General features: G+C 45.2%; 1 protein-coding gene and 2 long non-coding RNA genes across 3 annotated transcripts; 1 reads left to right on the forward strand and 2 right to left on the reverse strand.

Annotated features, from left to right (window-relative positions):
- The first annotated feature begins 2,811 nt into the window (after positions 1–2,811).
- csrnp1b (cysteine-serine-rich nuclear protein 1b) lies at positions 2,812–14,488 on the forward strand. Its single transcript, XM_037279763.1, has 6 exons — positions 2,812–3,051; positions 6,404–6,484; positions 9,482–9,674; positions 10,795–11,054; positions 11,128–11,424; positions 11,516–14,488. Exons 2-6 carry the CDS (start codon positions 6,476–6,478, stop codon positions 12,440–12,442), a joined length of 1,686 nt encoding a protein of 561 aa, XP_037135658.1. The 5' UTR covers positions 2,812–3,051; positions 6,404–6,475; the 3' UTR covers positions 12,443–14,488.
- A 3,146-nt stretch (positions 14,489–17,634) lies between these two features.
- Positions 17,635–18,331, reverse strand: LOC119139204. The gene is made up of 2 exons (XR_005101323.1): positions 18,248–18,331; positions 17,635–18,110 (listed from the first exon to the last, which is right to left on the reverse strand). It is a non-coding gene; the product is annotated as an uncharacterized LOC119139204 (long non-coding RNA).
- Positions 18,332–20,672: 2,341 nt separating this feature from the next.
- LOC119139382 lies at positions 20,673–21,202 on the reverse strand. Its single transcript, XR_005101350.1, has 3 exons — positions 21,117–21,202; positions 20,917–20,978; positions 20,673–20,790 (listed from the first exon to the last, which is right to left on the reverse strand). It is a non-coding gene; the product is annotated as an uncharacterized LOC119139382 (long non-coding RNA).
- Between the last annotated feature and the right edge of the window lie 711 nt (positions 21,203–21,913).

Below are 21,913 nucleotides of genomic sequence, written 5' to 3' on the forward strand. Positions count from 1 at the left end.
GCTTTGTGCAAGGAGAAACAGGTTGAGCACTGCCCGAGCCCTACAGAATGACCTCCAGCAGGCTACTGGTGTGAATGTCTCTGTCCAAACAGTCAGACACAGACTTCACGAGGGTGGCCTCAGGGCACGACGTCCTGTAGTGTACCCTGTGCTCACTGCTCAGCACCGTGGAGCTCGATTGGCATTTGCCATAGAACACCAGAATTGGCAAGTCCGCCACTGGCGCCCTGTGCTTTTCACAGATGAGAGCGGGTTTACCCTGAGCACCTGTGATAGACGTGAAAGGTTCTGGAGAAGCCAAGGAGAGCGCTATACTGCCTGCAACATTATTCAGCATGACCGGTTCGGTGTTGGGTCAGTAATGGTCTGGGGAGGCATTTCCATGGAGGGACGAACAGACCCATGGTCAGACCCTACGCTGGTGCAGTAGGTCCTGGGTTCCTCCTGATCCACGACAATGCCCGGCCTCATGTGGCAGGAGTATGCAGACAGTATCTGGAGGATGAAGGAATTGACACAATTGAATGGCCCTCACGATCACCTGATCTAAACCCGAAAGAAGACCTCTGGAACATAATGTTTCAGTCCATCAGACGCCGCCAGGTTGCTCCTCAGATGTTACAGGAGCTCACTGATGCCCTGATCTGGGAGGACATCCCACAAGACACCATCTGTCGTCTCATTAGGAGCATGCCGCGACGTTGTCAAGCATGCATACAAGCACGTGGGGGCCCCACAAGATATTGAAAATAATTTTGAGTTGCAGAAATTGAATTGAGGCAAAATGGACGAGCCTGCCACATCATTTTTTCACTTTGATTTTTGGGGTGTCTATATACTGAGCCCTCTGTAGGCTGAAAACTTTTATTTCCATCAAAAGATGTGGCATCTTTTTGTTCCTGAGACATTAAACTGTCCATATCAGTATAGATATCCAACATTTTTGTTGTCACCATTGAAATCTGATGTATTTTCAAAGTGTTCCTTTAATTTTTTTGAGCAGTGTATAATGTCTTAAAGGGCTTCACATGGCCAAAGTACAATCCCTAGAATTTACCCAAAACTTTCCACGGTATGTTCTGAATGAATTTTGAGGGGAAGGGGCTGTTGGGAACACCTCAAATTGTCACCAGGATTTTCACACAAGCTCACATCATTTAGTTTTAGGAAACGCTAATGGGATACTTCAAGCTGTCACTCATCTGGATGTGCTTAGCTGGTCTCCCGTGGAGGCCGGGAGGGGGCGATTCTGCTTCGGGGTCATAATTGAGGCCCTGAAACTCATCAAGTGTGAGAAAAGCCCCCGCCTCTCCTTTGCAGCAAGACAATTAACATAACTCCATGTACACAGGTCTCAGGAGCCGAGCACCTGTGTTGACTTTGGCGGAACCCGTTGCCGCCACCGCCACTGCATTCAGGGCCAACTGGGAATGAAAGCAAAGTCGCTAGGGTGTAAGAAGGGAAGGGTGTGGATGTGGGTGTTTGTGTGTGGAGAACAGTCCTACCCGCATTCCATTCAATGACTCAGAACGTTAAATAAACTCGGGCAGGTAAAAACAAAAAGCGACTTGGGTGCACTTGGAATTAATTGCAGTTTGTATGTAATTCAATTTGATGCTTTTAGTTGCAAAATCTCATCATGGTCTTATTCATTTGAAAAAAAATTACAATCAACAGAAGCACTCTCTTCTTCATACCAAAGTAGCTGACTGTCGGTGTATTTGTTACAGTAGAAAGGAGTTGAGTCACACGTTATTGCAAAACGCCTTACGTCACTCTTCACAAGTGACGTAACTCAACACTTCCAGCATTGCACTGAAATCAAGTCCGGAACAGAACAAAAAAAAATATTGTTCAACAGTTAAGTGCTCAGAAGAAAATAGTTGTTTTAATGATGGACAAAAGTTGTAATTGTAAGAGGAAAAAAATCATGACAAATTTTATCATCATAGAATAGTGTAATTTTATTTTATTTTTTTAGAAAACTGGTAATCATTCAACAATTCAGTTTTTCCAAGCAAAAAGTTGTGATTGGAGAAGTCATATTCTTTTGGTAAAAACTTTAGTTCAGACAATACTTTTTGAGAAAAACTTTTGAGACCGTTTTATTTTTTTCGTAAAAAGACAGTAAAATAGGTGTTATTTTTTCGAGAAATATAGTAGGAAACGTAAATAGGTCATATTTTTTAATAAGAAAAGTTGTAATTGCACAACAAAGTGCTATTGTTTCCAAGAAAACAGTTTGTACAAGTGACATTTTTCAGAACTAGTTGTATTTTGTTTGTTGTAATATTGCAGTAGTCGTATGTTTTAAAAAGATTACCGTACACAGTGATACTCTTCACCTTTAAAAAAAAAAAAAAAAAAAAAAGTTAGTTAGTTAGTTAGTTTTCCACCTCACTCGATGATGTCAAGCCTTCTGTTCCCCCCTGCAAGCTGCTACGCGTAACACAGTCACGCAGCAGGAGGAAGAGAAAAGGCGGAGGCAGGAAGCGGCGTGGGCCGCCTCCTCTGCTGTGTGTCACGGCCTGCGTCACAGCCACACGCCGGGAGGGAGTTTTCCACTGACGAGAGAGAGAGAGAGAGGAGAGAGAGAGAGAGGAGAGAGAGAGAGAGAGAGAGAGAGAGAGAGAGAGAGAGAGAGAGAGAGAGAGAGAGAGAGAGAGAGAGAGAGAGAGAGAGAGAGAGAGAGAGAGAGAGAGAGAGAGAGAGAGAGAGAGAGAGAGAGAGAGAGAGAGAGCGAGAGAGCGAGAGAGCGAGAGAGCGAGAGAGCGAGAGAGCGAGAGAGCGAGAGAGCGAGAGAGAGAGAGAGAGAGAGAGAGAGAGAGAAAAGACCGAACTAGTCGCCGCTGTGCTCCAGAATAGGACGCGCTCGAGCCGCACCAAGGCAGACAATAGCCGCGGAACCGACCGGGTGAACATCTTCGTGTCTGTGGGGAGAATCGGACAGTCAACCATCCACGATCCGCTTTATGGTTTCTCACGAAGAATCCATTCGGATTAATCCCATCATTTGCCACTCATGCTGATCGGACAGTCAGACACTTGCTGGTGAGTAGTGCTTTCATTGTACTGGATGTAACGTGCGTGCTTTAACGTGCGCAAATATGTCACGTGTGGATTTTTTTTTCTTTTTGTTAGTCAGTAGGATAAAAGGGGTGAGTTTTTATTTTAACATCAGAGGTGCATCAAATCCAAACTCAATCTGTGAGATGATTGCATGTTTTAATAATCGGACTACTATAAATTATGCGTTATTTTTGCCCACGCGCAAGGCACTAAAGCTGACACCGGCGCTGTTACCTGCACACGACCCACGGCGGCCCCGCGTGATTCCTGCCATTTAAAAAAGGAATTAAAAAAAAAAAAAAAAAAACCCACACTTAGCTTTCCTCCTTTTCATTATTCCCCCACCTTCCACTATTCTGCTTTATCGGCACCATTGTTTGATTTTATAGCCCCGTTTTATTTAACGTGAAATCCCACGCGCGTTTTGGTTTCTTAAATTGTGGATTCTGCCTTAGTTTGTAGCCTCATAGTGTGTGTGTGTGTGTGTGCGCGCGCGCGCGCGTGTGTGTGTGTGCGCGCGTGTGTGTGTGGAGACTGGAGAGGACTTTTAAAAGCGTCTCTAGCGCGACCTCACCCGGATCATTTTTGGAAATCAGGCTTTCTGAAATGACACACACATGCATACACACGGGAGGAGAATGATCCTTTGTTTACTGACACAGCTTCCATTCCTTGTGCTTTTACTCCCACCACGCACACACACACACACACACTCCACTTTCTCCAGAATGCTCAGCAAGTAGCTCGTCCGGTCCAAGATGGGGAATTTGTTGCATTGTGACAATGCTTGCTGTGGTGTTCAAACTGTGGTACCCTCACCACTGCTGGTCCCAGAGAACATTCCAAAAGTGGTCCATGAGATAGTCAGTAAGTGAGTTTTTAGACAATTATATACAGCAGGTGTTGGCTCAGCTCATCGCGTTTGTCATTATATTGGGATTATTTAAGCAAGGTACACACGTACAGATTGTTATTGATACCAATTTTTAAAATGTGAAGCATAGCACAGACAAGTGTCTCTTAAACATTAAGCAGGTTCAGGAAAAAAGTCCTCTTAACACACCCCACACCGCAGGATAATCGGTCAGGATAGTCTTTTCGAGAAATCTGATAACAGGGCTTTTACCTACTTTGACCAAAAGGGGGCAGCAACGCGCACTCTGTGCGATTATCGGTATAGCTGGACTTTGATTTAAACTGCACTTGACTCAGGCAACAGTGCCTCTGTAGGTTGCACTACACGTTGTCTATTTATGTTTGATTGAACACTGTCACGAATTCCTGACAAAAGATGAATTCCGCCTGGCAACCATCTCGATGAGCACACGCTTGCGTTGAGTGATTGCAGTAGCAGCGTTGGGTTCAAGCGAGGTTGCCTTGCTTCATTTCGCTCACGCAGGATGCCCCCCTCTCTTTTGTGCTTTGGAGACGGGAGGGGAGGGGAAGGGGGCCGGCTGAAAGGAATCTCCGCAGCACCCCCCCTTGCCCACCCACCCCCAACTCAGCAACTTGCTTCCATCTGCTTCGTCCCATTTAGGCTCAACTTCTCCTCAAATCGATTTTTTACATGTAAATCTCAATTAATTTAGTTTGATTTGTAAAATGGAATTTCTCATGGTTTGACATTTGTCCTTCTGGGCAGTAGGTGGCACTACGGTGTCATTTTGACACATCAGCAAATCCTCACCTGTGTCTTGAAATTTTGTATATCAAAAATACGACAGGTATCGGAACTTGGTATCGGTGAATTCTCCCACTGGTATTGGTTTGAAAAAGTGTGGTACATCCCTAATATTGAAGTTCGAAAGTTTGACTGGGTTGACAAATGATGAATCAGAACTGTCTCCCGACTTAAAGGCAGCATGTGAGCTGCACGTGCTGTTAATTCCCCAGTGAGGTGTGTCCCGCATGCGCCCTCGCCCGGTACCGCGTCGGACTTTCCGAGACCGGGGAAGAAGCAAAAAAAGCCCACATCTGTGTTCGATTGAGTTCCTTTACAGCGAGAGCGGCGCCGCTGCCAGAGATGGAATTCCTGCGGCTTTGGAGACATGACATTATTTATTTGCTTTGTGCTGTGCTCCCGCCCTTTTCCCAGTACCTCTCCTTTTTGGAAAGCGGTGCCACGGGTCGAGGCAGGGGAACAGAATGTTTCTCTGGCGGGCCTCGGTGGGAATGACACCAGAGCAAAAACTTTGAAATGATATTGGTCACACTTCATTGTAGTAGCCCCGCCCTCCCCTTTGCTATGGGGGGGGGGTCTGCTGTAAGTAATTTACACCATCCATAAGAATCGTCATAATTGCCGATATTGCTAGTTTTATCGCCGATGTTGTCGCTAAGCGGACTTGATTTTATCGCTGGGTAAGAAGAGTCTGAGGAATTTGGCCTCCCGTCATTTCGAAGAATTTGGCTGCCGTCTTTCCTTGTGACGAAGTGAGAGGTGCGGTGCCCCGGGGCCTTGAGTCCCAACCTGCCTTGACATGTTTACACACACACACACACGTCCCCCCCCCACCCCCACCCCCCCACACACACACACTCGGGCTCATCATTACTACATTTTATGAGCACTCACTCACTCAGACAGTAAGACAGACAGAGACTGTGCCGGGTTGTCAGTCTGCCATGTAAATGCTCTCTACCCGCTAAGATTAGTGCCCCCCAACACACACACACACACACACACACACACACGCTTGCACACACTTTATCGTTATCAGCTACAAAAGGGCAGGACAAGGCAGCACAAAGGGGGCAAAGTCAAACTGTCTTGTCGGTCCATCAGATCAATCGTGCTCCCGAATTAAACTTGGACGCGACGTAATTACCCTTCGGAGAGTTGCGGTGTATCGCTAACTTGCTTTAGCATTTTGTGATTGTCAGCCATGATAACAGAGGAAACAATTCTTAACACACGGCAGGATAATCCATCAGGATGATCATTTGGAGACTTCCGTAGGTGTTGTTAATTTCGAGCAGCCGTAGCGACAAAGCGCGGCTAATGTCATCGGGTGGGGCTGACATGGCGCGCCTCCCGATTGGATCTGCGTTGTGCCTTTTAGTGACAAATCTCCCCCGAGCTGGGAGATTTATCTTCCCCCGAGTGTGCGCATCCCTTTTTATCCCGCCACTGATGGAATGACAGCGATGCATAATTCAGCGCGGGGAGACGCCGGCGTGCAGCGCTGCCACTCCAGGCACTGATTATCTTCAGGAGACCCCACCGTGTCCTGCCACACTTGATTTTTATTTATTTTTTCATTATAAATAATAATAATTTTCTTATCATACTACAAATGAGCAATAGCAGCCTTGTTGTCTTCTTTTCTGGCAGATCCACATTGACCACAAACTAGGATTAACCTCTCGCCATTGTTTCTGCCCGTTGAACAGGATTAGCAAATCAATGTGTCAGGTAGGCTGCAGTCAAGAGACAATGACCCACTTCTGACACCACCACCACCACCCCTCCTCCTCCTCCTCCTCCTCCTCCTCCTCCTCCTCCTGTCTCCCTTCTGGCTCACTGCAGCTTTTAATTAAAAAGACTTTGCTTAGCCGGCGCTCTGCTCTCCCTGGAGGACACCTCAAAGCATTGTTTTTTTTTGCCATTTTAGTTTGTTTCTCTCGATTAGGCAGAAGCTCGTATCGTGTGGTTAGCTTTTTTTGGTATCGAGGTGGTCTTTGTTTGTCGCAAGGTGATTCATTCAGCATGGGAAGCCCCCCGCATGGCTTGTCAGCCTCCCGCCCTTGACTATCTACTTTAGCATTGTCAGAGGGTCAACTGCCCTTTTTTGTTTCCCCCTTTTCCGTCTTGATGCACTGTGGACTAATGGTTAGCGCGCCTCCCTCTCAAAGTTCTGGGTTTGAATCCCGGGCTTGCATGTTCTTCTCATAATCACGTCAGGTTCATTGAAACGGCAGAATTTTGCATAGGCGTGAATCTAAATACCCGTGGATGCTCCCCAGCGCGGCGCCCCTACCCGCCAGGTGCAACACTGACACTTGCATAACACGCCCTGATAAGACACAGGCGGCATGCAGGTCACACTCTTTTTGGAACTCACGGGGAGAATCTGGTTTAGCCGCCCGCTTACGCCAAGGTCGCTCGCAATCTGCCAGCCTCCCGACAGGCCTCTCGACAGGCCTCTCGACAGGCCCGGCTTGGCATTGGCTTTGTCTTAATAGCCGCCGCGCTGGAGAACTGACATTTAGGAAAAAAAAAAATTCTAGCTCCGCCACTGCACATATGTGCACTGCTTAAATGTTCCTATTCACATTGAGACTAAAATTTGCTCAAATTTAGTCAACATGCACATTTGGACATCAATAATAGCGGTATTTAAAGAAATGTATTTAAAAAGTAAAGAAATGGCCTTCCCTCATCAAGAGCTCTTTTTGTGCATGTTGTTGTTTTTTTTACCCGCCTGGGTATGTGCATGTGTGCGCCTCTCAAAGGACTGATTGTTTTTATCGCTGAGGCAGCAGTCCATATCACGGGAGCGCTGAACGCACGCTCGCTCGCACGCACGGCGGGCAGGCTGGCGCAACGCAACATCTTCCAAGAGGAAGCGGACGTCTTTGTCTGCGAAGATGTCACGAGAATGCTCGATGGGGAAGGCCAAACTCGGGTGGCATTTCTTCTAATCGATGCTTTTTGATGGCATGTTTTTGAAGGGGTGAAGGGGTTGGCTCGTTGTTGACTTATGCAAATGGAGAATGATTGATTACTTCCTGTGGCTGACTGGCTGCAGGCAGTAGTGATGTGCATTCCCGTTCATGTAGGTGAATTGAATCTTTAGAATCAGTTCACTCAAAAGATTCGTTCAAACGAATCGTTCAACGAATCGTCCTCCCCCCCCCACACACACACACTGATCCGTTTTTTGTTTTTTTTACACAACATCCCGTGGAAACAACCCATACACATCAAACAATACAACTCCCCCCCCCCCATTATTATTATTATACAATAATAATTATTATACAATAATAATTGGGGGGGGGGCAATTATTATTATACAATAATAATTGGGGGGGGGCAATTATTATTATTATACAATAATAATTGGATCGGGTAATTAACACATTTCTTTCTATAATACAACACCTACACACTGATCCGTTGGTAACAGTCACTCACCCGGTCGTGAACGGGAAGTTGCGTCACTGACTCGTTCGTGAACGGGAAGTTACGTCACTGATTCGTAAAGTCCCGCCCCCATCTATCACTCGCTGCTGATTGGTCGTTCGCGAAGATTAACGAATGAGTGACAGACAGCTTTGCCGCTATGCCATTATAACAACCTAAAACACATAATACATATTGTCATATAAAGCAGTTAACTAAATGTCTGATTTTTGTTTTGATTGGCGAATATAAAATCAAGGAATAAAACACCAGACAAATTATAACATAAATGTTTATTAAAATAATAATAATAATAAAAGTACATCTCAAACCAGCAATCTAATGTGAAACTGCAGTCGATATATTGGATAACAATATTTAGGCATATATATGCATACACGTTATTTAAAACCGACTATAAGTAAATCGTAAATCTACATTCTGGTTTACATAGTTCACGCTAGGAGACGCAACACGTTCACTGACTGATCCGGTGATGCATGGAAAGGCAGTTCACCCAATGACTCGTTCGCAAACAGGAAAGTCAGGATTCGTTCCCTCACTGATCCGTTCTCGCGATGAACTGGAAATGCGAATCACTCACTCACTGATTCGTTCACTCACAGATTCGTCCGTTGGTGAACGGGAAATGCAATTCACGACTCGTTCGTGAACGGGAAGTTACGTCATTTTCTTTTTCCTTTTATTTTACGGCGAGGTGGCACCAGCTTCAATGGGCATTACCGACACCTACTGGTTGAAGTCATATGAACGGAAAAAAGAACGAATCACTTTAGGAAGTGATTCGTTCACTCTCGTTCACTGAAAGGATTCGTTATTTTGAACGACTCGTTCACACACGAGCCAACACTAGCAGGCAGCACTCGTGCACTCACATGGGCAAAGCACGGGGCGACCACAGCGTATTGACAAATGTGTTCGGAGCTGAAGCTTTTTTTTCCTGCAACGTGGCTGAATTGTCCTCTTTGTTGGTTAGGGGAGAAATGAGTGTGTAATTGTATCGGGTCTGACATTAATTAATCGTTGCCATTATCATTAGCAACTTATGTCCATTAGCTTAATGCTAAAATGCAATGGGTAACTCCATAAATAGGCTAGCGGCAATTAGCATGGCTATTACAGTCATTTTAAATCTTTTCTTTTAGCTTCAATACAGAAAAATGAAACCTACTGAGAGGCATTTTTACTATTAGCTCAATTTTGTGGAAACATTTTGAAGCATGCAGCTTATACTTCTCCATTGACGCCATTTTGTGTCCACAGATCGTCCACGCAAGCGCCATGAGCGGGCTTCTCAAGAGGAAGTTCCAGGAGGTGGGCGAGGACCTGTGCTACTCGTCGCCCTCCTCGCTCTCGTCCGCCTGCTCCGCCTGGGACTCGGAGGGCGAGAGCTGCTACTCGGACACCCTAGATTCCACCCCTAGCAACCCCGGCTCCCCGGCAACGCATTCCAACAGTGAGTCAAGTTGGCTGACGGAAAATATGTTGTGTTTTTACGGCTGCGCTGAGGCTCTGATAATAAAAACCCACAGAACAGGGAGAGAGCTGAACGAATTTGATCCGCTGGCAGCTCATGAAACACTCAAATAGCTCTTAAAGCGGGCCAAAGGGCCCAATCCCTTCACGCGGCGACTCCTCCAGGACAACTGGTTGCAAGCCATTCGTTCTTTCGACGCTTGCCCATCCAAATATGTTTTGAACGTGAAACCGGAGTGGCCAAAAAGCTCGGCGACGTCTGCTATAGGCGACGGTGGCAAAAGAGGTTTCCTGGAAGAGCAGCGCTGGCCACTTGCCAGAACGCTGGGGAACACACGGGCCGTTGTGTGAAGGAAGGGGCTGGGCGCGCACCCAGCACAGGTGCTGAAAGAGGCCCGGCGGGGCATGGGATGCGGAGGAAAAGGCGTGCAAACACAAACCTGGGGGAGCAGATTGGTGTCGTTGCAAAGGAGGTGGAGAATATGGCAAAGGTGCTCATTAGTTCAGCTACTAGAGCCGAGATTAAGGACCCTCTGGGGATTGCCTTCGCAAATGTTCCCACCCTGGGACCTTCTGTCCCACTCTGCCATTAAATAACAATTAAATATATATAGCCAGCACATGTGGACACATGGCACTTTCCGAGTGGGGGGGGGGGGGGTTGTTGGAAGACGTGGAAATTCTAAGAACCGTCCAATAGTTGTTCTTCCATTGTGTGCACGTGTACCTTTGAGCTTTGTCCCGTTCTGGCACTGTTTCGTGGGAATCTCGTCATCTTGCAGGGATTGCCCGACAACCCCCCTGCCTCTCCCTCAGTTGATTTTTCATTGTGCACAACGCAACAAAGCCGAGCGGATAATTTTTCACGGTGGCGTCTCTTACGGGACGTAAATGCACTCCAATTCATGTTTCCGTGCTAATTGGGTGCCCGATAAGGCTCTGTGAAAGAGCAGAGCAATGAATCAGAGGAGCGTCCTTTTTACTAGGCGCTTGTAAATTCCAATGCAAGGATATTCCAACCTCTAGTGGCACGCAGAAGCAGTGCATGCAAAAAAAGAAAAGAGGAAACCAAATCCATTTCCTCTTCCTCCCCTCCGCAGTGACGTCCATCCTCAAGAAATCCAAGCGGGCGCGACGGAGCAATGTCACCTTTGACCAGGTGACGGTCTTCTTCTTCCCGCGGTGCCAGGGCTTCACCAGCGTACCCAGCCGAGGGGGGTGCACCCTGGGCATGACGCCCCGGCACAGCGCGCACCGCACGTACACGCTGACCGAGTTCGCCGCCGAGCAGCGGTTGCTGCGCCGGGAAAAACTGCTCAACCGGCTACGGGAGGAGAAGCTGGGGGCTCTTAAATTAAAGGTGAGCGAAGACACAGAAGCAGACTCAGATTTGAGGGTTTGGGTCTCCCTTTGACCAATCGTGTCTTCTGCAGTTGACCAAGAACGGAACCCAAGACAGCGAAGAGGCCGAGCGGCTGACGGTGGACGACATCCCCGAGCGGGATGTGGACGTGAGCAGCGCCAACCTGGAGGAGGGCTCGTTCCTCCAGCCGTACCCATCCAAGCAGCGCTACGCTCTGCTGAAAGCCGCCGGCGTTAAGAAGGTCGACAAGGAGGAGAAGAGACAGCTGCACGAGCTGCGGATCTCCAGGGAGCGTTGCGGCTGCGACTGTCAAGGCTTCTGCGAGCCCGAAACGTGCGGCTGCAGCTTGGCTGGCATCAAGTGTCAGGTAAGAGAACCTTTGAGGAACATTCAGAATGTGGGCTTCTTTTGGACAAGTCACGTAGCAGCTAAGAAGTAATGGGTTCTTCCTCCGGCAGATGGACCATTCGTCGTTCCCGTGTGGCTGCACCAAGGACGGCTGCGGCAACACGCAAGGCCGCATTGAGTTCAACTCCACCCGGGTGCAGACGCACTACATCCACACCATCATGAAGCTGGAGCTGGAGAAGCGACTGGAGGAGCAGTCCGGAGGCGAGGAGGCAGCGGTAGCGACGACAGATGCCATGGCCGCTCCCCCCGCTCGCTCCTTCCCCTTTGGCTCGGAGCTGGCGTCCGCCGGCGACAACAGCTGCAGCAGCGACATGACGGACTTGTCGGACTCGTCCGGCCACAGCGACGACTCCGAGGGTGGCGGGAGACCGTGCGGGCGGCGCACTCCGCTGGATGTGGACGAGAAAGGCCTGAGCCGCATCCTCAGCTTCAACGAGGCTGGGAACGGGGACGCCGCCGAGAAGGACTCGTGTCCCCGGCAGACGGCCACGACGGCTGAGACCTTCGGCAGCTTCAGCATGGCGGACTTTGCCGACGAGAACGACAACGCGGCGCCGTTGGTCAATCGGACCGGGTCAGAACTTTTGGACGAGAACGCTAACCAGGGCAACGGACTCTTCAACTGCGGCGGTGTCCCTCACACGCCCTCGCCGACCGTGGACCGCTCGGCTAGCTACAACATGGACCTGAGCCTGTCCTCCGAGTCGGACCTGGAGTTCTTCGACGGGTTCCCCTGCCTCGGCCCCAGCTCGCTCTACAACTCGCTTAAGGAGTACGAGCACATGGACAACTTTTTCCACTTTCAGCTGCCGAGCTACCCGAGCCTGCCAGCGTCCGGCGATCCGGGCACCTGCCTTCTAGAGTCCCTCATCGGCCTCTCGGAGTCCGTCCCCGAGCCGCCTCCCGCCTTTACGGACAATCAGATGTTGGAGGAAGCCATCAAGTTGTCTGTAATGGAGTCCGTCAAAGTTTGACATACAAAAAGCTTGGGCTGTGCTGAACCAGAACATTGTAATGGTTCTAGAGCCATTTGGGTTCACTCCAAAGCCCAATATCCAAAACTTAGTGTCAAATTTGGAGGAAGACGCTTGGTCGGACACGTCGGAATTTGGAGGATGCCGTGATCTCCTTCTTAACCTAAAGTCCAAAGTCGCCTTTGGGCGCTGGCGTGAAGGCCCGCCGACACCAAAACACACTGAGAGAACTCTCAACCAAACCCACGAACGGGAACCGGAAGGAGCTGTAACAACACAGCCGAATGTGCACCTCAGGGATTCTTTTGTTCTGGCTTTTCGGAGGCCATCGCTGCGACGGTTTTTGCCTTTCTCGGACCCCGTCAAATTTTTTGCGTGGAATCACGAAGTTAGCGGACTCCCGAGAGGTTCGCATGGTACCAGAAAATGGAAAAGAAAAAAAATCCCGCTCGATCAGCACTTTATCAAAGGCATCGTTTTGGTCGCGTGGGGTTCAACTGTTAAATTATCGACTCTTGGCTTAAACGATTTCAAAGCTGTACTGTTTTTTTTTTTTGCCTTTTATCATAAGTTATTTCCTGCAAGGATTCATATTTATTTTTCACTCGAGAAGCACTGTGCTTTCCTTTCGTTCACAACCGTCAAGTGCAATCGTCCTCATTCACATTTTTTTTTTTTTAAGGAATCCTTATCGCAAAAAAAAGGCCATCAGAAAAATATTTAATATCTATTTGCTGATTAACTTATTATCTCAACGGTTATTTAATTCTTTTGGCAATAAAAATTGAGCTGTGGAAGCCGAGCAAGAAAACTGTCAAATGTCCCTTTAAAAAGAAATCTCTAAATTATGGCATTTATTATATTTCTCCCTATGTCATGTAACCATAGAGAGAGAAAATGACTAATATTTTGTAACTAATTTATGTAGATTGACAAAAAGAGAATTCTAATGACACTGACAAATTGACTATTTTATTAAGCAGAAACATTTTCAATGGGGGTGGGGGGGACAACCTTTATGGTATAGAAAACTATATTACATTTATGGTGTGAAATATTTTTCACGGGCAGTTTTCGACTATGTGCCACTCAAAACGGATCTGATTTGATTGTATTCTGAATTTTCCTCGGAAGTCTGTGACTCGGGTCACAACGTGTTTTATCCATTTGAAAACGGGGTTTGCCGGATAAAAATTGCATATATTATACGATTTTTATCGTGTTCGCAGAACCCCCATTGCGAAGAAGTTGCCTCGTTTTAAAGGAGACGTTTTATGCAGAAGGACGCAGTCAGACATGTTTTCAGAAATTTCGCAGATGGCAAAATATTTGCTCGGTTTAATGTCACAACGCGTTAAGCATGCCAGAGACTTATTTCTCGACAATTCTACAATATGTCACCTTTCAAATACTGTTCAACAGTGAGGAAGGCTTAATCTGATAGGGGGCGCTAGATAGCCAATGTACATATCTCACTTATGTTCTGCAGCTTTTTCGGGACCCCTCTTGAGCAGGCGGGGTGGGGAACCCGGGGCATACGCCAGAACATTTTGTGGCAGCGGCCCAACCATGCATTATTTTTCCAAAAGCTTCCCCAGCCCTGTTTTCCAACGTAATGCATGTTGGTTCCCTGCTCGTTGAAAGCTGAAGTCTCAATGTATACTTTTTGAAAGGTGCAGCACATTGGAAGTGTATCTGCTTTTTGCCTTCTTTTTTGATTTATTTAAAAATCCATCCATGCCAAGCGGAGTTGTACAAAAACATGAAGAAATGACAACAGTGAGTGTTTATTGACGTCATGTATTAATTAACCGTACTGCCCCCCCCCCCCCTCCCTCTTTTTCCACTTCAAGGAACGTGTCTTACATTTTTTTGATACATTTTTTGGACCTTTTTTTTCTCTGTACATATTTCTGCTTCAACGCTCCCGCAGAGCAAACAAAAGCTGCTTTATTTTTTACATGCTTTCACTTAAACCTGTCTTTTCATCCAAGCCATTTTGACAGCCTGTCCCTCGATATAATAAAATGTTTTCTAAACTCTTGACTCCTGTCGTCAGTGTTTGTATAGTTCATTTTGTTCCCTGAGGGAGAAGTATTAAACAGTTTTCTTTTTAATTTGCAATAATTTTACGCTTGCGGTAATTTCAACCGAGTGGCAGGTAACGTTTTACCACGAACAGTTGGGGCTCATTGATTTTAACTTCAATTTTGGGCGCTGCTCGTTAGTAACTACGTTATTTTCTTCCACTCCATTTCAAATTTGTTCCTGCAAGGTCCAAAACCTCCATGAATTTGTCCACCATCAAGCCTAATTTCTTTAGATTTCGTCAGTAAATTTGACATGTAAGAATAGGCCGATGGTAACGGATATGTATGATTCTCGCCCTCTTGTGGCTATGACGTACTACTACAATCCAAGTCCAGAACGTAAAAACCCCACCAGAGTTTGGCTGTCAGGCTTGGAGCAGGGAGAGGACTCGAATGCAGAGTGCCAACAAAAGGTGTTTTATTCTCTCAGGCGGAAGACAGTACAAAAAACAAAAGGCGCCTCAAAATGAGGGACAAAAGGCTGGGAACAGCAAAAACCAAAAGCGCCTCAAAACGAGGGAAAAAAGGCTGGAGACAGCAAACAAAAAGCGCCTCAAAACGAGGGAAAAACGATGGCAAAACCCAAACTAAACAAAAACACAGAGCTCTGGCTGGACAAAAGGTATCTTCTAACTATGATCTCTCAGGGGATTTCTGTGACTTACGTGATCGCTAGTGTTCATGACGGGACAAGACGCACAAGACAAGGGGAAGACGCAGGCTATATACACACACAGAAGGAGGAGGACACAGGTGCAGACAATTAGGGCCAACGACACAGGTGCACACAATTGGGATCAGGGAAGTCAAGTGGCCTGACGCGCAGAGGAAGGACCCACGAACTGAAACGAGAGGAGAGTTACCAAAATAAAACAGGAAGTGACAATACGAAGAACAGGACAAGACAAAAACAAGCCACAAACACGACAGCATGACATTGGCTTTAGCGACAGGTGCTTCTCCTCAACCAGCAGGTAAACTGCGCATGCTCGAACTCGTTTACCTGCTCGAGTAGAAACACCTGTGGGGAAAACCAAATGATGGCACGGTTTTTACTTACTGGATCTGAATTTCCCCATATCTATGAATTTCACATTATTTGTTAGCATTTGATTTTCCAGACTATATCCTTGGTTGGATAACTGTATTTACGTTACTGGCTACGTTTTACTTTTGATTTATTTGTTCAGTTTTTTTGTCTCCTGAGAGGCGCATACTGCAGTATACAGCTCTTCTGAAAAACCATTACTATTTAACCTAAAGCACGTGTCAAACTCAAGGCCAGATACGGCCCGCCACATCATTTTATGTGGCCCGCGAAGACAAATTGTGCATCAAATTCATGTGTCATTACTAGAATTGCAAATTGTCTTCACTTTTAATATCTTTTTAAAAAAAAAAATATTTGATGAGTTTTTACTCGTCTGATTTGAAAACGAGTTATTTGTCAGTTTGTTTTGTAGCTTTTACTGTATATAATATGAGGTGCTCATACGACAGTCATAATGGCCCTCCGAAAGAAGCTATGACTACAATGCGGCCCGCGAAAAAAATGAGCTTGACACCCCTGACCTAAAGGGACTTTCCTGTGGATCCTGCTGCCCCGAACGTCAGCTATCGGTGAGACAATTTAATTATTAGCGGAGGTCATTTACATGTATTTGTGTCATGACCTCTCTAGGCGCCAACACATCAAATTAATTAAACACTTGGAAGCGTTTTGAAATGTTTTAATGTAAAACGTTTGGACCACAAACTGAGCCAGGGAAGCGTTTATCTCCATCGTGGGTTCTCATATGTGATCCCTTTTTGAGAGGTTTTACTACACACGGAGCAAACAAAAGGTTTCTCTCCCGTGTGTAATGCATGCTTAACCTTTCGTAGGCTTTCCCACAAGTTGAGCAACTGAAGGGTTTTTCTCCTGTGTGTATTCGTATGTGCTTGTGTGTGGACAACAATGTGCGCTTTGTAGTCCACTTGGGTGCTGACGTAAACTCACTTCCGAATGTCATCTTCTTCGTGTTTACTGGCGGTTCGCAAAGTGAACTACGCATTACCGCCACCTATTGGTTTGTAAGGAGTACAGCTTTTGGTCACAAATCAGCGAAAATCATGGCTAATGAGGATTCGAGTCTAACCTCTATTGTCAGCCTACCTGGAAGTAAATCGAAAGTGTTTACAAAGTGCTAAAATAAATTCTGTCAGCTTTATTTTTTTTCACACCCGGAACGGGAGAATTTACAGCTTTACAGAAGAATACAAATTCCATTGTTATAATATTCATGTGACTTCTGTAAAACATTTCTTTTCCCTTCATTATGTGTCTGCATATGTGCAGCTAAACTGCTGCGATGAGCATAGCTTCCGCCGCAAACCGAACAACTGAAGGGTTTTTCTCCTGTGTGTTCTTACGTGGTATTCGAGATGTCCCCTTTGATAGAATGTTTTATTACAAAATGGGCAACTAAAAGGTTTTTCTTTAGTGTGTGTTTTCATATGCGCTCTGCAGTTTTGCTTAAAAAAGAACGTTTTGTCAATGAGCAACTAAAAGGTTTCTCTCCTGTGTGTATTATCATGTGGGACTTGACGGTTTCTTTTCGAGAGAATGTTGAACCACAAACTGAGCAAGCAAAGGATTTTTCTCCGTTGTGCGTTCTCATATGCGATCTTAGATGTGCCTTTTGGGAGAATGTTTTGTTACACAATGATCAAACAAAAGGTTTTTCTCCTGTGTGTGTCCTCGTGTGATTCCAGATGTCCCCTTTGATAGAAAGTTTTATTACACAACGGGCAAACAAAAGATTTTTCTCCTGTGTGTGTTCTCGTGTGTGATTCCAAGTGTGTGCTTTGCGAGAATGTTTTATTACACAACAGACAAATAAAAGGTTTTTCTCCTGAGTGTGTTCTTATGTGTGCCTCCATGCTTATCTTATGAGAAAAGGTTTCAGCACAAGTTGAACAATTCAAAGTTTTTTCTCCCGTGTGTTTAATCATGTGTGTTCTCAAGCTTTGCTTAAAAAAGAAAGTTTTGCTGCACATGGAGCAACTAAAGGGTTTTTCTCCTGTGTGTGTTCTCATGTGTTTTACCATGAGTGACTTTTAGAGTGAAGGTTTTCGCGCAAACTGAGCAGCTAAATGGTTTTTCTCCTGTGTGTATCCTCATGTGCGCCACCATGTTTGGCTTTCGGGTAAACTTTTTACCACAAATGGAGCAGCTGAAATTGTTTTTACCCAATTTCTGATTTGTCTCCTTTTCAGAAGTTCCAGACTGTTTGTCTTCACTCTCATAGTCTTCGTCGCTCTTTAAGGTTCTTCCATGTCGTCGCTTTCTGACAGCGGCGCTAAGAGGTTGCCTGGTGGTGGTGACCGTTTAGGTGCTTAATATTCATTATCTTCACTCTTTACAGAGATGATAAGTGGCAACTTGCTGACATTAAACTCCTCTTCTTCCTCTTTAACGTAGGCGAGGTCTGGATGATCCTCTTCGCTTTTGAAGTGGGAGGGGTATGTCACTTCCTCTTCCTCTTTAACATGGTGGAACTTTGGAATTTCTTGATGGCTAATCAGCTGCTGGACATCTGCAGGATATGAGCAACACAAATACAGTTTGGATCGCAGAAACCTAACAGGTAATACAATTGTGGCTTTGTGTACATGTTTGTTAAGTTTCCTTCTTGCAAAACGTTGTCTCAGCATTTCAACTGTTTGTCATCACCTCCACAGTCTTTGTTGCTCCTCCAAGATGTTTCCATATCGTTCCTATCTGACAGTGGAGAAGTTGGCTGGTGGTGGTCCTCCACAGTGGTCTTCACTTGGACTGTGAAAGCTTCGACCACTGGAGTATTTCGTTTTGAATCTTCATGGAGACAGCAGTCGGCTGAGATCGACGCTGGTGCTCCCCCAATGGAGCTGAGGGCTTAGGTCCAGATTCGAAGGTTCCTTCCAAAAGTCTCCCAATATTAAGAAGAGGTTGTTGTAGAAAGTTCAACGACAACAACACTGGACGCTCGCTCTTTGAAGCGTTGGATGCTAAGCTAACGGCAACCTTCATCTTTTGTCAAACAGGTGTTGTGCTTGATTTGGTTCCCCCGTGAGATTTTGTTCCCCCTGCCGCGGGAGCGCGCACGCCTTATTTGGAAAGCGAAAAACCGATGTCGTACGGCGTCAGCACTATGTTGTTTTCAATAAAAACATGAAGAACTCACGTTTGCGTCAGTCAATTTTAATTTTTATAAAGGATTATTCTCATTTGATGTCTTTAAATTCATCCGCGTTCTGCCATTGAAGCGGGGTGTATTCAAAGACCAGTCGTACAGACGGAACACTCGATCACTTCACCAAAAAGCAACAATATAATTACGTGAGCTCTTTGCATAAACCTCGATGCAAAGAAACTCCTCTTTTTGGGTACAGGCTACAAGGAGTATATATTACAAAGGAGACTTTCTACTTAATTGTGATCATCATTCATCCATCCATCCATTTTATTACTCAGGTATTTTCAAAGCAAATTAATATTGTTGCATTTATTAATTTGCTTTAACATGACAGTGCAATATAATTAAAAGCTGACACTATAGCAATGTCAAACGTGTTCATTTAAGAAAAAGCCACACACGTTTTGTGATCAAATCTTTAATAACGAGAATGATTTGAGTGAATTGATTTGAATGAATAATTGAGAAGAAATTTCAGTTCTGAAGGCTCCTTTTGTCCCAAGCAAAGTGACAGATGGGGAGGGGGGATTAAAATTGTAACGAGAACTCTATAAAAAATGTCAAGCCGTGAGGATATGTTGCCCCCCCCCCTCCCCCCCTCTTATTTTGAGAACGGTGAGTGCTGGACTCCAGCTGTTTTTTTTTCTGTCTTCCTGGGGGTCTGTTCAGGTTGTGTGGCAAATTTGAACAGGTTCCCTCATTCCTTGGCCAAATTACAGGGGGGGAACAAGCAAAGTGACAGATGGGGAGGGGGGATTAAAATTGTAACGAGAACTCTATAAAAAATGTCAAGCCGTGAGGATATGTTGCCCCCCCCCCCTCCCCCCCTCTTATTTTGAGAACGGTGAGTGCTGGACTCCAGCTGTTTTTTTTTCTGTCTTCCTGGGGGTCTGTTCAGGTTGTGTGGCAAATTTGAACAGGTTCCCTCATTCCTTGGCCAAATTACAGGGGGGGAACAAATCCTCACAGCTGCCCCGTGAGGATATGTTCCCCCCCTTATTTTGAGAACGGTGAGTGCTGGACTCCAGCTGTTTTTTTTCTGTCTTCCTGGGGGCCTGTTCAGGTTGTGTGGCAAATTTGAACAGGTTCCCTCATTCCTAGGCCAAATTACAGGGGGGGAACAAATCCTCACAGCTGCCCCGTGAGGATATGTTCCCCCCCCTTATTTTGAGAACGGTGAGTGCTGGACTCCAGCAGTTTTTTTTCTGTCTTCCTGGGGGTCTGTTCAGGTTGTGTGGCAAATTTGAACAGGTTCCCTCATTCCTAGGCCAAATTACAGGGGGGGAACAAATCCTCACAGCTGCCCCGTGAGGATATGTTCCCCCCCCTTATTTTGAGAACGGTGAGTGCTGGACTCCAGCTGTTTTTTTTCTGTCTTCCTGGGGGTCTGTTCAGGTTGTGTGGCAAATTTGAACAGGTTCCCTCATTCCTAGCCCAAGTTACAGGGGGGGAACATATCCTCACGGGTGCCCTGTGAGAATATGTTCCCCCCCCCTTATTTTGAGAACGGTGAGTGCTGGACTCCAGCTGTTTTTTTTTCTGTCTTCCTGAGGGTCTGTTCAAGTTGTGTGGCAAATTTGAACAGGTTCCCTCATTCCTAGCCCAAGTTACAGGGGGGGAACATATCCTCACGGGTGCCCTGTGAGAATATGTTCCCCCCCCTTATTTTGAAAACGGTGAGTGCTGGACTCCAGCTGTTTTTTTTCTGATGATTTGTGCAGTGATACCGTTATTACTGCACTTTATCAATTTCTTTGGCCTTATTTTGGTCAAACAACTTTGTTTCTTAATCATATAACATACATCAAAAATTATAACTTTAAACTTTATTAAGAAAAAAAATTTACATTTTTTTTAAATAATAATAAAATAAAATGAAAAAATACAAATTTTAATAAAAAAAAAGCAAAATGGTCTTCAAGCAAGCTTAAAATATTTAGCATCTAATTTCTGTACATGTTGTACACAAAAAAGAGCCTTCGGTTGGAGGCTCCCCGACACATACAAGATGGAACCACCTGCAACACTCGTCACACTGAATCTGGTAAACAAAGAAAAAAGCAAGATCATACAATGCAGCACATTTACAATAATTTACAACGAATGTCTAATTCAATATATTTCTTAATCATCACATGCATTAGTTAACAAGACCTGACATAATTACCCATCTGTTGTCTGTGTCATGTGTAGCTTCCCCACAAACAAAGCACAAGTTAGATAAATCATCTGTGAAAACAAAGACAGAAGAATTGCTATAGTACCTGTTCCCTGTGTAAAACTTAACTGAGTTGTATATAGCATTGATAGCACAGTCAGGACCATTCTTTGGGTGGCAATAACATCTCTTGGGTGCATATTACTTACCAGTCTCTAATAGAAGTGTGGTGGCAATTTGCAGCCTGTACCTATTTACATCATGTGCCTTTGCTGAGAAATCTATTTCTTCAAATTGAAAGAAGATGTTCTGCAAACTGAAAAAGACAATGTCAGATGTTTACAGTGCATAAAGAATGCTTTAAATGTTTGCCATCTTTAGCCTATATATCATACAAAAAATTCTGCTGTCAGACAATAATTTGTTTGAGTCATTTGTTGTATGAACTCTAAATTAGTTTTTTTAGTTTTGAGTAATGTTTGATTAAGTTTTTGCATAATTGAGTGATATGAGTTTGGTAAATCTAGTCTGTACATCAAATGCATACTTTCAAAGCAAATACAACACAAGAGGTTGAATCTTGTTGCCTGGGATGGGGGACAGTGCCACAAGTTCACCTGGAAACATTGCACCCTTTCTTGCGCATGAACGCCCTGAAATATAAAAGCCAGTACATATTATCACAAATTTCAAGTTTTATCCGTCAATTACATAATTTGTAAAAACAAAAACCTAGTCCACTTTCAAAAGAAAGCGCACATCTTCAGTTAAATGTTGATATCACAATAGTACTCTGACTTTTAGAAGCTGTGCTTACCGGGTTGATTCCAGGCATTTTTTAATGTCCATTTGAGACTCACCAAGAGGATCAACTAGTAAGGACCTTTTTTCTCCTGGCATGATTGCCTATATTTTAAACACAAAAAATGAGGTTTTATTATTCATATGCATGAATTATTAAATATTTTGCACATAACTATATATTTTTTGCTGTAATGTTACTCCT

This window comes from Syngnathus acus, chromosome 20 (assembly GCF_901709675.1).
Source record: "Syngnathus acus chromosome 20, fSynAcu1.2, whole genome shotgun sequence".
Classification (NCBI taxonomy): Eukaryota; Metazoa; Chordata; class Actinopteri; order Syngnathiformes; family Syngnathidae; genus Syngnathus; species Syngnathus acus.